This window comes from Schistocerca serialis, chromosome 9 (genome assembly GCF_023864345.2).
Source record: "Schistocerca serialis cubense isolate TAMUIC-IGC-003099 chromosome 9, iqSchSeri2.2, whole genome shotgun sequence".
Taxonomy (NCBI): Eukaryota; Metazoa; Arthropoda; class Insecta; order Orthoptera; family Acrididae; genus Schistocerca; species Schistocerca serialis.
The window spans coordinates 40,098,795-40,116,775 of NC_064646.1; the positions used below are offsets into that span (position 1 = coordinate 40,098,795).

A 17,981-nucleotide genomic window follows, 5' to 3' on the forward strand; every position below is an offset into this window, starting at 1 on the left:
GAAGTAACGCCAGTTTCATCGATTTGGAGTGAGTAGTTAATTAGAAAAAAAATTTGGAGACCTTAGAACTTGAATGCACCTGGTAAGTAACAGATGCTTTTCCGACCTGTAGCATTTTCCCAAGGATCCCATTTGTAGTATTCCGTGACGGCTCCTTTTGAAAAATGGAAGCTATTTACATCAGATAATTGTTTTGCTGCTACAGAATGGTACGCAAAATCGTTTGAATAACTCGAGAGTTGTACTATAGGACATGAATAATGTGATTACTATAAGCACTAATCGCATTTGCAGAAGTCAGATTTAATACAGTACTGGTGATGCATCATCGTAATAAAATTTTACATCAGAATAAGTACAAAAACGAATTATTTGAACTGCTTGTACACTGTAATTCATACACAGTTAAATATTTTCTTCTAGCTGAAACACGCAGTATTTTATTGAGTTACGTGCAATAGTGCCTCGCTTCCTTCCTCCATACTATCAGTCTATCGGCGAAGTATTATTTAGAAATAAAGGTATTTTTTACTGTTTACTTTATGAAGTTTCCGGAACTTTCAGGAAAATGGTAGCATCTGTCGCGTAGGTTACTTATTGTCAGTCACGCAGTCGTCCAACTTTGGTCTCATTTTTGTTTTTCGTCACTTTTGAAGTATGGCATGCCATGTCAAACTTCATTACAAAATTTTGCATTTCCCTATCTCTCTGGAGAAGCCGTTGAGGAAAATTAGCTGCTCTAACAACATTTGGAATTTGGAGCAGCTAATTACGCAGAAATCTATATCGCGATGTAACGTTGTAGAGAAAGAAATCATGCTGTTATTTCATTTTTACAGAGTACCTGTGGAAATGATGTGAACGTAATTTTGGTTGAAATCCGCAGGTACCGCGAGAACGCCCAGCGGCTGTCTAGGATCTTCAACGATCGCCCGATGAAGCCGCTGGACGAGGCTGTCTACTGGACAGAGTACGTGATCAGGCACCAGGGGGCACCACACCTCAGGTCCGCGGCGCTGGACCTCACCTGGTACCAGTACTTCCTGCTAGATGTCGTCGCCGTGCTGGTAGCCGCGGCCGCGGTGCTGCTCCTAGCGGCGAGGATCGCAATCAGGGCCGTGTTGCGGCTGTTCGCCGGCAAGACGGCAGCGCCGCCTCAAACCGCGAAGAAATCAAAGAAGACGCACAAGAAGGATTGAGCTTACTTAGTTTACAGTGTTTTTACATCTGACATCAGCTCTGTGAAAATTTCAAGCTGAGAAATACTCATTATTCATACTCATGTCCGCGTAAAATAAATCGCCCATCTTCTGCTTTCTTCATACCGTGATGAAATGTTGCATAAGACCTTACAAACGCTTCTCAAGTACACTGGCGAACTAATCACAATACAGGTAACAGAACTACTTCAGAGAGTAGTATGTCAGACGCACTGTGACGTCTTTCAGCTGCGAATAGCTTTAACATATTGGTCGAGAAAACCTCCGTAAATGACGATACTACAGTGGAAACTCGATTAACCGTCATCTTTGGGACCGTGCTCGCGACGGTTGAGCGAATAGACGGATAACAGAAACAGTGTATTCCTCCAAAACATAACCTCAATCAATTAATTTATGTATAGACACATATCACTCTCACAGTAATACAATAATATTTCGGAGCGAAAACAAATTAAACACGATTGTAATAGCAAGTAAAACTATTTATTACATGATAAAAACATCCGTACACAGTAGGTATAAAAGTACCAAAATACGTAATGTACAGTACTATACTGTACTATAAACTTACAGATGAAATAGTTTATCTAGCTTGGAAATAGTCAGTCAATTTCTTCTGCCTTTTTGATGTTCGAGCTTTCACCGCGGCAATATTTCGTATTTTTCGGAGCAGTAGTGCCTGCGTTGCATTAGCCTCTTCTTGACTTTCAAACCATTCTATACACTTGGACAGCATTTTTTCGGCCTCTGAATGGCTAATAGTTCGTTTTTCTTCATGGTTTGAACACTCGTCTTCATCAGCCCCTTCTTCTTCTTCTTCTTCTTCTTCTTTGGTGGCACTTACGCTGGGAACAATTTCGTCATCACTCAAAATTTGAAAACCCCCGTCCACTCTGTCACACTCTAACCACTGTGACACTTCTTCTGACGTCAAATTTGTGCTGATTTGTAAATTATTGCACAAATTCACCATCTCGTCAACTGTCACACACTCAATGTAAACAACACGTTTACGTTTTTCAGACATTTTATCAAATCATTGTATCACACACACCTACACTAAATACGGTAGTGTAAAATATTATTCAACAAAGCTTATTCAAGTGGAAAACACGTAACACGGCACAGCCCGCTAGATACACTGCGACAATTACAGTCTTCTCGTCGGCCGCTGTGGCCGAGCGGTTCTAGGCGCTTCAGTCTCGAATCGCGCGACCGCTACGGTCGCAGGTTCGAATCCTGCCTCGGGCATGGGTGTGTGTAATGTCCTTAGGTTAGTTAGGTTTAAGTAGTTCTAAGTTCTAGGGGACTTATGACCTCAGATGTTGAGTCCCATAGTGCTCAGAGCCATTTGCACCATTTGAACAGTCTTCTCGCAACAACTGGAAACCGATCCAGTGGTGATTGTTGACTCACAAGTGAGACAAAGATAAGAAAAGCGGGAGATGTGTTAACACGTTAACTGAAGGTCATATTTTACCATTCTACGGCGGGCGGGTACATTCACTTCCCACTAAAATAGAGTTAATAAACAAAGCGAACGCGTCACTGCACCTTAGAGCATTCTGTTATTACAGTATTATTATACCGTTACAGCAGTGACGGTTAACAGAAACTGACGGTTTAAAGAGCGACGGTTAATCGAGTTTTTACTGTAATGTAAGAGATGACCTACACATCAATTTTTATTACTGCGATAGTGACATGGCCTTAATAATAGCAATAAAAATTATTATACAGTCTCATCCGAAAATCTAGGGATTCAGCTGCAAATATTGTACTCATATGAGGATAGGAGACTCACTTATGCGTGTGTTGTCTGTGTCATTTGGAAACAACAGTATGACATCCGAGTCAGCTTAGATACGCTTTCTGAGGAAATGGGGTGGTGGATTGCCAGGGCTTGGGGGAGCAGGGGGTTAAGCCTTGTTCGACTTACGATCACGTCAAAAATTAAGTTACACAAACTGGCTATTTGTGAATCCATTAACTATTGCCGCAATTGACTACAGACGGGATTGAATTTATAGTGTGACACTCATGAAGAGTAGTACAACACCAGAAACCAGAACAGAGCTGCAAAAAAGTGCTACAATCCGTTCGTCATAAGACTAAGCCGGATGTCAAGATTGCACTATGTATTCTTCCGCGTTTGCTGTAACCTCATTGGATTTCCGTTTCACGTGGGACTGCAACCTAGCTGTCTCGAGTACTTTCAAATACGATAATAGGGGTACGTTTTGTGCTGGGAGTTACGCGCACATCGACTTAGCGATGATATCGGCGCATTTAACTTGGACACCAGTGACCAGTCATCTGGTGCAGCTAGCCTGCAGCGAAGTGGCCAGCTGCAGTTCGCACGTAAAACGAGACGAGCAGAGGTGCAATACAGCTTCGAATGTCATTTATTTTTTAAGGAGAATGAAATAATACACTGCAAATCTCCAGCAATACGTTCCTTAGACTACTAGACGAAAACCGCAACACGTTCTCGTTTTTAGCTGACGGACTATTGTAATTAAAAACAAGAATGATGAAAGAATGAGATTTTCACTCTGCAGCGGAGTGTGCGTTGATATGAAACTTCTTGGCAGATTAAAACTGTGTGCCGGACCGAGACTTGAACTCGGGACTTTTGCCTTTCGTGAGCAAGTGCTCTACCAACTTTTTTTTAGTATTGTTGGTTATTGATCATTGTGTTCGGTCGTTGCGGACGTCGCAAGACATTCTGTTCAAGTTCAGTGGTTGATCCTTCCACTCAGTTTCATACTACAGAGGCCAACCGGCTCTCTGACCCAACACGCTGAGCTACCGTGCCGGCAAAAACCAACTGAGCTACCCATGCACGACTCACGTCCCGTCCTCACATCTTTACTTCTGCCAGTACCTCGTCTCCTGCCTTCCAAACTTAACAGAAGCTCAGGAGAGGCAAAGGTCCCGAGTTCGAGTCTCGGTCCGGCACATAGTTTTAATCTGCCAGGAAGTTTCAAGAATGATGAAAATTTCTGACGTAACCACAGGGTAATTTTTCTACATATGCTGTGTGTAACGTAAGAGAGTACTGAAGGATTTCACCGTATAGTTAAATATTGAAGCTACTGAAGGTATTAGTTACAGTCAGTCGCCTGGAAATCTCGTAGCTCCTTCCTTATCAGAATCCGATAAATACATTTCAGTTCTGGAAGTGTCACCTGCTACGTTGATAACGAGTCTATCAACAACAGCATCGACGAAGCCAACAAGGCGCAGCATTTTCTCTCGTTTTATAACGAGCCGTTCTATAGCCCACCAGCGTTCGGCAGTGACGGGTGAAAAAGCCGCGTGAGTTTGTTCCAGTTCGTCTGACAGCTTAACAGTCTTGTTACTTCTCGGGCCAAGTCCCGCAGCTTGGTTCCAGATCAGTAGCAAATGCAATAATGCAGCATTTATATGATGTGCTCGATGCTGTGAAAATGGTTGTTCTTTATGTTTCTACGATACTTACGTACCTCTGTGGTATAAAACGATGGACAGAATCCAAATAAAGAGAATTTGGTTTTTCATTTTTGCCTTAAAAATTAAATTGTTATGTTTTCTTAATTTAAACAACTTTTATGAACAGTCTTTTATAGCAAATGGATAATTAAGAATTTGTATTTGAAATGGAAACTGGAATTTGGGTCCAATACGTAATTAGAAACAAGAAGACGTGCATTATTCATAAAAATGATCATGAATTTTACAATTACCAGATGTAGGTATTTCAAATTGACCGAGGAAAAAGATGACGCACAGGAGACTTGAAGCAGCGTACCATGAAATGCTCTTGCTCATCGATCTATTTCCTTATCGATTCCGCTACAAAGCCGATTTGGTGTTGTGAGTCAACTGTACATAATACAGTCCCTCGGAGAACTACAAAGCCGATTATCTCTATAAATTTATGGAAAACATTAAGAACAACCTATTTCTCGGTACTTTTTAACCGTCTCCCACTACGGGACAAGAAGAAGCCTTAGCCATTTTAACAGCGTGACAATCTGGGCAAAACGCTGCACAGGCTATCACAGTACACGATTTTTGAAATAAAATCTACGTAGCTTAAGCATGATTAAGAAAAACGTTGATGGTTGTTAATACATTTGAATACCTTAATGTTTCATTTAATTTAACTTAGTAATAAGATATCTAATACATAAGTAGGACCTACTTCTAAGAGCGTAACAACACCAGTGTACGTGTGCTACGGCATCTGACAAATCATCGCGATTGTGTTTGTTTACATCAGGTTTATTGTTATGATTGTAAGTAGGCTGTTTAGGTTTTTATGTTGGTAACGCCACGTAGCGCTCTGTATGAAAATCACTGACTGTGCTGTGTGCAGTCTGAGGCTGGTCGGCATTGTTGCAGTAGTTGCTATTGTAGCGTTGGGCAGTTGGCTGTTAACAGCGCGTAGCGTTGCGCAGTTGGAGGTGAGCCGCCAGCAGTGGTGGATGTGGGGAGAGAGATGGCGGAGTTTTGAGAGCGGATGATCTGGACGTCTGTCCATCAGAGACAGTAAATTTGTAAGACTGGTTGCCATGAACTGATATACATATTATGATTTTTGAACCCTATTAAGGTAAATACACTGTTTGTTTTTTATCAAAATCTTTCATTTGCTAACTATGCCTATCAGTAGTTAGTCCCTTCAGTAGTTTGAATCTTTTATTTAGCTGGTAGTAGTGGCTCTCGTTGTATTGCAGTAGTTCGAGTAACGAAAATTTTTGTGAGGTAAGTGATTCATGACAGGAATAGGTTATTGTCAGTCAGGGCCATTCTTTTGTAGGGATTTTTGAAAGTCAGATTGCGTTGCGCTAAAAATATTGTGTGTCAGTTTAGTGTTGATCAGAATAATTAAAGAGAGTAATGTCTGAGTACGTTCAGTTTTGCTCAGCTGTTTGAAAATCAAATAATGTAAGAGGTTTATCAGCACAGGCATTTATATATATGGGAAACAGGACAAAGAAATTAGATCAAGAATAAATTCTGGAAAGACGACAATCTCTTTATTGAATGGAATTCTCTGGGACAAACACATAACAACTGATAACAAAATAAGGATTTTTAAAACAATAGTTAGGAGCATTATTACATATGGTTCAGAAGTGTGGACAACAAAATGGCAACTGAAATCAAAATTATTAGCCACAGAAATGGATTTCTGGAGACGTTCAGCAAGAATATCAAGACGAGAAAGAATAAGAAATGAAGTAATCAGAGACAAGATGAAATGTAAAAATTCAATTATGGATTTCATCGAGCACAAACAACTTAAATGGTATGGACACATCAGACGAATGGAACAGGAAAGGCTACCAAAATGCATAATCGACTGGGTACCAATTGGAAGAAGAAAAAGGGGACGACCACCTGATACATGGATACAGGGAGTTCAGTCAGCAATGAGGAAGAACAACATTCCTGAAGATTTATGGACAAATAGAGAAGAGTGGACAACAATAATTAGTGACTTACTGTAATCTAGAATAGGTGCTGGAAAAATGTACTCACATTGTAAATCCAGGATAATAATAATAATTTATAATTTTTCCAAGGGGACGTTGCATGATGAATGGTTTATACAGGGTGAAAAGTATTTAAACCGACAAACTCTGGGAGGTTGTAGGGGACATCAAAACAAATATTTTTCCCTGATGTTATTTTTTTTTATGAGGAGTATTTAAATCGGTAGAGGAAGATTTACCTGGCGGCAAATTAATTAAACCAAAAAACACTTTTCCATTTTTTTATGACCAATAGACAACACATTAACACAACCCAATTTCAATATAGTAGATTTTCAAAAATGCCTCCATTGACATGTAAACAAAGGTTACACCGTCAGATCACGTTCTGTCTGACACGGGCAGAAACCGCAGGTGTATCCTGAATTGTTCCTGCAGCTGCTACTATCCAGGCAACCAGATCCTCTGCTGTTGCAACGGGAGTTGTGTAAACAAGGTTGCGCATCTCTCCCCACACAAAAAGTCCAGAGGGGACATGTCTGGGGATTGAGCAGGCCATGGTACAGGGAACTGTCTGTCTAGGAATCGACGCGCACGACGACTGAAATGTCCCGGCGCCCCGTCATGTTGGAACCACATGCGTTGTCTTGTAGGGAGCGGGACGTCTTCCAGAAATTCTGGCAATGCTCTGGCGAGAAAATTGTAATAGTGCCTGCCATTTAATGGCCTAGGTAGCAGATACGGCCCAATTAAAGAGTCCCCAACAACACCGACCCACACATTAACGAAGAACCGCACTTGATGAGCGCTAGTAACTGTGGCATGCGGGTTATCCTCACTCCAAACATGCGAATTGTGCATGTTGAAGAATTCTTCACGCCCGAATGTTGCGTCACGGTAAACAACACAGAGGATGGATATGTAGGATGCATTTCACACTGTTCCAGGTACCACTGCGAAAACTGTGCTCTGGGTGGATAATCAACTCGTTCCAGGTTGTGGACACGCTGTAAGTGAAATGGACGTAACAATTGCTCTCGAAGGACTGTTCTTACATTTATCTGATTCATCCCCATGTTACGTGAAGTTGCACGAGTGCTGATTGAAGGATCCCGCTCCACATGCTGCAAAACAGCTTCCTCAAATTGCAGCGTTCTTACCGTGCGACGGCGTCCCTGTCCAGGTAATTCTGCTAAATGGCTCGGTCTCAAGCAGACGTTGGTACACAGCAGCAAAGGTCGTATGATGCGGGATACAGTGATTAGGATATTGTTGTTGATAAACCCGCTTTACAGCTCGTCCGTTGTGGTACGCTATGTAGTACGCACCAACCGTATCCGTGTACTCACTCCAGGTGTATCGCTCCATTAGTAAACAGAGACAACGCACTACTACACTGGTGGACAGCAGTTGCCTACAACTGAAGAGCGTAATACGCCCACTAACAACTGAAGAGCGTAATATGGCCTCCACTGGTTTAATTAATCATCATAGGAAAAAATGAGATTAGGGAAAAATATTAGTGAACACAATTAATTACACAGACACAATTCACTTCTCTGTACAAGCTTGTGCAAACCAAAGCTAAAGTAAATCGTTTGTGTAGAAAGTAACTCCTGCTGTGGCTGGCATCTCCAATAGTCTCTGCGGCTGCGGCTGTGGTAATATTGAAAATTAACTGGATAGGTAAGGTCTCAGATGAAGAGCTATCCGAATGAAAGTATGAAGAAAGATCTTTTGGACAATATACCAGGATGAGGGTAGATAAATCCTACATCTGTTATGGCGTCCATTAATAGTTAATAAGCCACTGTGTGGAGATACACAGGAGCCAAATTGAAGGCACAGCTGAAGACTAGGACATGCTAGCACACGCCTGAGCAGACGTTCTTACGCAGTCTATGGTCAAAAGATGGCAAATATAGAAATTACACACGGTACAAAGTAATACGTCTGAGAAGTAGAGTGTATTACACTTACAATACCTTATTTTTCATTAGTCACCATCGTTTTCTCTAGCGATGAAAGATAATCGGAGAAACTCCATTACTTATTTTACACATATGTTACTAGACAAACGCGACCGCTGCCAACTGATCTTCGGTACTGAAACATAACATAATGCGTGGAAAGAGACATTGTGTCTCACCTGCATGGAATGTGTTGGCTTGTTGTATGTGCAAGCACAATTGCCTTTTGATATTGACAGCAAATGAAATAGTCAGATTGGTTGGTTTCTAAGACGTCTGTAAAAATGTTATCTAATGTTGCCTAAACGTCAACCATCATCGGTTTAAGAAAAGAATGCAGAAAGGTTTGTTATGCACTTCTTCAAATATGGGCATTAGACTTTCTTATGACTCGGGGCGGGCGGTGGAATCGATTACAATCAGTTGAATGTTTACTATTATATTTCTGGTGTGCTGGTGACTGTGGCCTGTGTAATACAAAGCATTGTACACACCACCCCCATACAGCAAAAATAGTAGATACATCGAGGTTATAGAGGACTTGTTCCTTATCTCGTGTGGCATACGACAGAGTCGTGGAAGGCGACTTGAACAGTATAACATGTGTCGAAACTAGAGTTGTAAAACTGCTTTAGACTACCATAAAGAAGCGCAGTCTACGGTAGTTTACCTAGTAGCTTTGTCCAATTAAGGTCATACAAGCATTACCTATACGCTGGTTATGTTGGATAGCTGTTGGGCGTTATCTCGTAATAATCGCTTTCTTTATGTAGCGATCAATGTCTTACTAGACTCCCCTAAAAACCGGAAGTGGTGAACCGTCCAGAAACTGAATAACGATATACACTCCTGGAAATTGAAATAAGAACACCGTGAATTCATTGTCCCAGGAAGGGGAAACTTTATTGACACATTCCTGGGGTCAGATACATCACATGATCACACTGACAGAACCACAGGCACATAGACACAGGCAACAGAGCATGCACAATGTCGGCACTAGTACAGTGTATATCCACCTTTCGCAGCAATGCAGGCTGCTATTCTCCCATGGAGACGATCGTAGAGATGCTGGATGTAGTCCTGTGGAACGGCTTGCCATGCCATTTCCACCTGGCGCCTCAGTTGGACCAGCGTTCGTGCTGGACGTGCAGACCGCGTGAGACGACGCTTCATCCAGTCCCAAACATGCTCAATGGGGGACAGATCCGGAGATCTTGCTGGCCAGGGTAGTTGACTTACACCTTCTAGAGCACGTTGGGTGGCACGGGATACATGCGGACGTGCATTGTCCTGTTGGAACAGCAAGTTCCCTTGCCGGTCTAGGAATGGTAGAACGATGGGTTCGATGACGGTTTGGATGTACCATGCACTATTCAGTGTCCCCTCGACGATCACCAGTGGTGTACGGCCAGTGTAGGAGATCGCTCCCCACACCATGATGCCGGGTGTTGGCCCTGTGTGCCTCGGTCGTATGCAGTCCTGATTGTGGCGCTCACCTGCACGGCGCCAAACACGCATACGACCATCATTGGCACCAAGGCAGAAGCGACTCTCATCGCTGAAGACGACACGTCTCCATTCGTCCCTCCATTCACGCCTGTCGCGACACCACTGGAGGCGGGCTGCACGATGTTGGGGCGTGAGCGGAAGACGGCCTAACGGTGTGCGGGACCGTAGCCCAGCTTCATGGAGACGGTTGCGAATGGTCCTCGCCGATACCCCAGGAGCAACAGTGTCCCTAATTTGCTGAGAAGTGGCAGTGCGGTCCCCTACGGCACTGCGTAGGATCCTACGGTCTTGGCGTGCATCCGTGCGTCGCTGCGGTCCGGTCCCAGGTCGACGGGCACGTGCACCTTCCGCCGACCACTGGCGACAACATCGATGTACTGTGGAGACCTCACGCCCCACGTGTTGAGCAATTCGGCGGTACGTCCACCCGGCCTCCCGCATGCCCACTATACGCCCTCGCTCAAAGTCCGTTAACTGCACATACGGTTCACGTCCACGCTGTCGCGGCATGCTACCAGGGTTAAAGACTGCGATGGAGTTCCGTATGCCACGGCAAACTGGCTGACACTGACGGCGGCGGTGCACAAATGCTGCGCAGCTAGCGCCATTCGACGGCCAACACCGCGGTTCCTGGTGTGTCCGCTGTGCCGTGCGTGTGATCATTGCTTGTACAGCCCTCTCGCAGTGTCCGGAGCAAGTATGGTGGGTCTGACACACCGGTGTCAATGTGTTCTTTTTTCCATTTCCAGGAGTGTATAAAGGAAGATTTTTCTTCTGCATAGTTGTGCTCCTGTCAGTTAGTTAAGAATAAACATTATTTACAGCCAAACTAAAATTATCGCTGTTTAATTAAGCTTTTTTCGAAAATTATTGATGTGTAACGTGAAGCAGTGTGCTAAGTTCCTATGGTAGCAAATTGCTGAGGTCATCGGTCCCTAGTCTTTCTCCCTAATTAATCCAAGTGAAACTAACTTACGCTAAGGACAACTTACACACCCATGCCCGAGGGAGGACTCGAACCTCCGACGGGGGCAGCCGCACGAACCGTGGCAAGGCGCCCGAGACCGCGCGGCTACCCAGCGTGGCGTGAAACAAAGTGATGTTGTTGCAATAAAAATAACGAAAACAATACAGATTTATCATACACCAGTAGGAAACGCAATTTCCCCAATAAAAAGATAAAAGGAAAAATAAAATCACCGCAAAACTTACTACTTAAGAATAAACATTTACAGCAAAACTAAAGTTATCGGTGTTTAGTTCAGTTTTTTTCGAAAATTGTTAATGGGTAAGGTGAAACAGAGCGATGTTTTTGTAGTAAAAATAAAGAAAACAATAGCGATTTGTCGTACAGCAGTAGAAAATGCTCTTACCTCAACAAAAAAGTAAAAGGAAAAATAAAAACACCGCAAAACAAACATACATCAAACATCAGTTGAATACTTCGTCGAACGATGGTAAAACATGCTGTTAGTTTAGAAACAGCATTCGCATTTAACCAATAACGGCAAAAGCTGTTGGGTTTAATCACGACGAAGAACGTTCCTGTAGTAGTTCCAAGTACTGTTGATGCGACTACGAGTTACGCGTACGAATACTAGTTTGGTTCCTTAAAAGCGCAGGAGTTACGCGATCAGCTTATTGTTATTATTTATAAAATGCAATTCATATTCTGTAAGGATTAAAATGGACCAAAAGTGAATGCTGTCCAGTTTTAATTACGCAAAATGGCTCTGAGCACTATGGGACTTGACATCTGTGGTCATCAGTCTCCTAGAACTTAGAACTACTTAAACCTAACTAGCCTAAGGACATCACACACATCCATGCCCGAGGCAGGATTCGAACCTGCGACCGTAGCAGTCGCGCGGTTCCGGACTGAGCGCCTAGAACAGCTAGACCACCGCGGCCGGCTTTAATTACGCAAAAAAAAAAAAAAAAAAAAAAAAAAAAACTGAGTCGAAAGGTCAACAAACGAACTTGAACGGATGTCTTGTGACGTCCGTCCAGACCAAACGCAACGAACTATATCGAACAAAATGAAAGAAAAAAAAAGGACCCGGGTTCGATTCCCTGCTGGGTCGGAGATTTCCTCCGGTCACGGACTGGGTGTTGTGTTGTCATAATCATCATCGTTTCATACCCAACGACGCGCAAGTCGCCGAAGTGGCGCCAGAGGCTTCGTCGACTCTGTGACGGTCTTGGCTGCAGATTTCTAGACTTGTGCTATTGGGTGGGGAATTGTAGGACGCCCCTAGATAGGTCAGGGGTGCACTACACACAAAGGAAGCGGCTTCTCGGGTAGCAGAGTACTTGTGCCGTTCACATGGGTTTTTTTTAGGCTGGGCAGTAGGGCGAGGTGTCCTGATGAACGCTCTCCAGTCGACGTGCAGGCAGGGAAATCAGGACGCACTCTGTGTAAAGATACTTCGGCTATCAAGATATTAGCAGTAAATTTTCAGAGTGTTCGGAATAAAGTTCCTGAATTTACTGCCCTCCAGGAAGCGTGTGGCGCGCAAATTATTCTCGGGACTGAGACCTGGCTGAACCCTGAGATAAGTTCTGAAATATTTAGTGAGGGCTGGAACGGGTATCGGAAAGACAGATTACACACCGTAGGAGGCGGTGTCTTCATTGCAATTGACAAAAATATTGTGACTACTGAGGTCGAAGTAGAGTGTGATTGTATAGATGAATGTAAATTAATGCAGATGAATAGGAAAAAGAATCCTGTAATGTTTGAATACTCCATTAGTAGTGTAGCGCTTGACACAGTCACGTCGATTAAATATTTGGGCGTAACATTGCAGAGCGATATGAAGTGGGACAAGCATGTAATGGCAGTTGTGGGAAGGCGGATGGTCGTCTTCGGTTCATTGGTAGAATTTTGGGAAGATGTGGTTCATCTGTGAAGGAGACCGCTTATAGAATGCTGGTGCGACCTATTCTTGAGTACTGCTCCAGCGTTTGGGATCCTGATCAGGTCGGATTGAGGGAGGACATAGAAGCAATTCAAAGACGGGCTGCTAGACTTGTTACTGCTAGGTTTGATCATCACGCGAGGGTTACGGAAATGCTTCAGGAACTCGGGTGGGAGTCTCTGGAGGAAAGCAGGCGTTCTTTTCGTGAATCGCTACTGAGGAAATTTAGAGAACCAGCGTTTGAGGCTGACTGCAGTACAATTTTACTGCAGCCAACATACATTTCGCGGAAAGACCACAAAGATAAGATAAGAGGGATTAGGGCTCGTACAGAGGCATATACGCAGTCATTTTTACCTCGTTCTGTTTGGGAGTGGAACAGGGAGAGAAGATGCTAGTTGTGGTACGAGATACCCTCCGCCACGCACCGTATGGTGGATTGCGGAGTATGTATGTACACGTAGGTGTAGACTTGCACCCGGCGAACGGTCTAGTCGACGGGAGGCCCTAGTCACACGACATTTTATTTACCGTCACAATTATGGCCCAAATTTTCCCGCAGGGTCAATTGCTGAGGCTGACATGTTGCTGGTGTGCTTTCTTTCTCCTTACAACATAAGGTCAAGTTAGTGGCGTTTCCTTGTTAATATATAAAGTTCTTGATAGACGACCAATGTCCGGAAATGTACTGTTTGGATGTGGAGTAAGTTGAGGGATGGGATTACTTTTAAACCTCCCGCTTCGCGGTATGTGCACAAACTGAGAAGTCCCTGTTGTAATTATGACGTCACATGACATGTTCGCCCGACTACGAGAAGAAGCTGGCGCGTTAGTAGCGAGCAGCAGAACTGACACGCATCACTCCCGACGCCCCGTCCCGCCACGTGGAGGGCACCCCGACGCCGAGTGCTACAGACACTGTCCGCGCCACAGGCCTCTGTATCCGCCGTGTGCGTGCCGTGATGCGGCAGATTTGAAACAGATACCATCTTCAAACTTGTTTCTCTTACCAATGTACATTTGTAAGGTGGGCATGTCAGTTTGGTTTTTGTAAGATATCGATGTGCACGTCAGAGAGAGAGAGAGAGAGAGTGAGAGCGAGTCAAGTTACTGTTAAACAACATTTCGTCTTGTGGAAGCATAGTCTTTGCCTCTGTGCAGTCCGATACATTCTTAGTTGACGTGTGGCAGGCGATAGACGCATTTAGTAGTGCTGTGCTGTCTTGTGACTGTATTTCTTAGATGAAGAAAGATTGATTGTAAAGGACAGCAAGGACGAATATAATGTTTATACTGAAAGACGAAAAGAACATAAATTTTGAGTAACGTTATTTTATTTAAAGAAAAGAGGTTTGAGGTAAGACTGTAGCACTGCGCAGCTAATTTGTTGTAATGTTTATTGTCAGGTAGTTGACTTTGTTCGCTTGGGACCACCGCACTTCCCTCACTCATGCAGTAACATATCAACTGATTAAGCTTTTCGGTTTTTAGAGAAATTCTCTGTTAACGTTGCACCCTTTTTAAATCATTGTTCATTTTGCTAAGCATAGTATTATTCAGACCATTGTTAGGTGTAAAGATTACATGAAGATTTACTCTGTCTTTTTGAATACATATTTCATTCTAAAATCTGTGACTTGGAAAATCATTACATAGGAGCAGTTAATCTCCCCATCCCACGATTTAAAGAAGGTTTATCATTAAGCATTACCACATTGCACCATGTGGTATGCAAAAGTTTGAATATCATTTGGAAATTTTATTTAAAAATCGAAACCTTGCTTTGCCGTTGCCTACTTGCTGTTTGCTATTGTGCTTTCGAGAAACCTGCAACAATGTTGTCAGCATGCGAGGTAAGTGGAAATTTTGATTAGGACCAGGTAATTGTTTTACTTCAATTGCGCATTTAATATAAAGGCAAGTTTTATTTAGACCAATTACAGTTCAGTTCAAATTAGTTTCTCTTTACTCAAAGGTAGCGTACGCCTTTAAGTTGGATAGCAGTTTGTGGGTACATTGTTTTGGCTATACGTGTACTTTTTATAGAGTGGGAGGTAAACTGCGCTAAGTTTCATACAAAAAAAAATGTAGTGGGGAACTGACACTGACATGACTTTCTTATCAAAAGCTTATCTACTAAGTGCCCTCGACATCTACGTCTTTATGGTTACTCCGCACATCACACTCAACTGCCTCGAAGGGGGTTCATGGAACCAAACTCACAATTATTCTCTGTCGTTCCAGTCTCGAAGAGCACGCGAATATACGGACTCCTATATCTTTCCGTGCTAGTTCTCATTTCTTGTGCTTTATTATGGTGACCGTTTCTCCCTTCGTAGGTCGGTGTCAACAAAATATTTTCATAGTCGGAGAAGAAATTTCGTGGTTTAAATTTCATGAAAAGGCCCTGCCGCAACGAAAAACGCCTTTGTTTTAAAGAAGTCCAACACAAACCCTGTATCATTTCAGTGACACTCTCTCCTCTATTGCACGGTAATACAAAACGTGCTGCCCTTCACTGGACTTTCTCGAAGTACTTCGCTGATCCCACACCGCGGTATTCTAAAAAGAGGACGGACAAGCGTAATGTAAGCAGTCTCTTTACCAGATCTGTTGCATCTACTAACTGTTCAGCCCATAAAAGGCAGTCCTTGGTTAGCTTCCCCACAACATGTGTTCTTTCCAGCCTAAGTTGTTGGCAATTGTAATTCCTACGTATCAACATTAGACTGATTTATCGTGTAACCGAAGTTTAATGGATTCCTTTTAGCACTCATGTGCATGACCTCACATTTTCCGTTATTTGCTAGTCAGTTCCCAATTTTTGCACCATGCAGATATCTTTTATAAATCGTTTTGCCATTTGTTTTAATCTTGTGATAAGTTTACTAGACGATAAACGACAGCATCATCTGCAAACAAGCTAAGGCGGTTGCTCAGATTGTCTCCTAAATCGTTTATGTAGATAAGGAGCAACTGACGGCCTTTGACACTACCCGGGAGAACGCCAGAAATCATTTCAGTTTTACTCGATCACTTTCCGTCGATTACTACCAAGTGTGACCTCTCTGATAGGAAACCACGAATCCAGTGACATAACGATATTCCATAAACACGCAGTTTCTTTACAAGCCGCTTGTGAGGTACAACATCAAAAGATTTCTGAAAATCTAGACATACGGAATCAATCTGAGATTTCTTCTCAGTACCACTCATCACTTAGTGTCAGTAAAGAGCTAGCTGTGTTTCACTACAATGATGTTTTCTTTGTGTCAATAGAAGGTTGTAATGTTCGAACACAATATATGTCCCAAAATTCTCTTGCATATCAACGTTAATGGTATGGGCCTGCCTGTCTTGAATAATGGTGTGACCTGCACAACTTTCCAGACTTTGAGTAGACATCTTTCGTGGAGCGAACAGTTGTATATGATTGTTAAGTATGGAGCTATTGCATCAGCATACTCTGAAAGGAACCTCATTGGCATACAGTCTGGACCGGAGGATTTGCTTTTATTAAGTGGTTTAAGTTGTTTCATTAGTCCAAGGATATTTACTTCTAAGTTACTCATGTTGGTAACTGCTCTTGATTAGAATTCTGGAATATTTACTTCGTCTTCTTTCAAATTCAAATGGCTCCAAGCACTGTGGGACTTAACATCTGAGGTCATCAGTCCCCTAGACTTAGAACTACTTAAACCTAACCAACCTAAGGACATCACACACATCCATGCCCGAGGCAGGATTCGAACCTGCGACCGTAGCAGCAGCGCAGTTCCAGACTGAAGCGCCTAGAACCGTTCGGTCACAACGGCCGGCCTCGTCTTCTTTGGTGAACGAGTTCAGGAAGGCTGTGTTTAGTAACTCTGCTTTAGTAGCATTGCCATCGATAGTAATTCCATTGGTATCGCGCATGGGTTTTGTCTTGCCGCTAACGTACTTTATATACAAAGAGAATCTCTTTGGATTTGCTACCAGGTTTCGAGACAACGTCTCGCTCCGTCGTTTGTTAATTTATTTAGTATAAATCTGTCAGCTGCTGTCGATACTATTATTTTTTTGAAGCAAGCCACATCTGGTCTACGCTTACATTGTTGATTTGGGAGGTGTGGAGATTGTCTCTCAGGAAGGCATCAAGCGAATTTTTGTCTGCTTTTCTGGATAGATTTGTTTTTGGTGGATTTGGAAGTTACGGTATTCAGTCTCGTTGCTACAACCCTGTGTCCAGTAATGTAGGAATGTGTTCACCAAACAACGCTCGTTATTAGCTCAGGATTACTTCTTACTAATAGGCTACAGCCTCTAGAAGCAGGTAATAGAAATTGTAAACCTCCCTGTATGTGTAGAGGGTGTACCGTTTTATCTTGAGCACGCCAATCAACTTTTTAAACAGAAGCAAAATAAAAAAAAGCAACAGATCAAGCAATTGTTGTTAAAGTACCAGGGATGGAGTAACCTACATGATTGCCGTTGTTGCTGCTATCTTCCTTACGAAGATATGAACACTAGTACATCTTTTGTAATATTAGCCTGTACTTTTTTACGGTAATGCGCGTCCTCTCCTAGGTCCTGTTCAAAATGAAATCGCAGTGTATCATTCATGTAAACATGGCGTTATTAAAAACGTTACGCAAAACTGTCTTTCACTCTCCTGTACTGCTACCGCACAGTTCCAGGTATCCGGGGTATGTTAAGTCGTCGACTTCGTGGAGTTGACAGTAAAAAAATGGAAACAAAAGGAAAATCACATCGATCATTCCGTGATTCGTCCTCAGAGTAACGTTTGTGTAAGTACGACGTAGAAATGAAGAAAGGAAGGAGATTAGCGTTTAACGTTCTGAGGTCACAGGAAACGGGCCGGCCGCTGTG

At 43.0% G+C, this 17,981-nt stretch overlaps 2 protein-coding genes across 12 annotated transcripts in view; both read left to right on the forward strand.

Moving 5' to 3' along the window:
- LOC126419835 (UDP-glycosyltransferase UGT5-like) overlaps positions 1 to 17,981 on the forward strand; it is a 640,482-nt gene that overhangs the window by 528,273 nt on the left and 94,228 nt on the right. For 2 of the 11 annotated variants that reach the window (XM_050087076.1, XM_050087072.1), the window contains exon 6: positions 887 to 1,317. The exons of the other annotated variants lie outside the window; for them this stretch is intronic. In XM_050087076.1, coding sequence (XP_049943033.1) covers positions 887 to 1,199 — 313 coding nt within the window. In that variant the 3' untranslated portion in view covers positions 1,200 to 1,317. Of the gene's footprint in view, positions 1 to 886; positions 1,318 to 17,981 lie in introns of those variants that run through there. 11 annotated transcript variants of the gene reach the window in all.
- LOC126419840 (UDP-glycosyltransferase UGT5-like) overlaps positions 1 to 17,981 on the forward strand; it is a 279,967-nt gene that overhangs the window by 58,055 nt on the left and 203,931 nt on the right. The gene's annotated exons all lie outside the window — the stretch shown is intronic.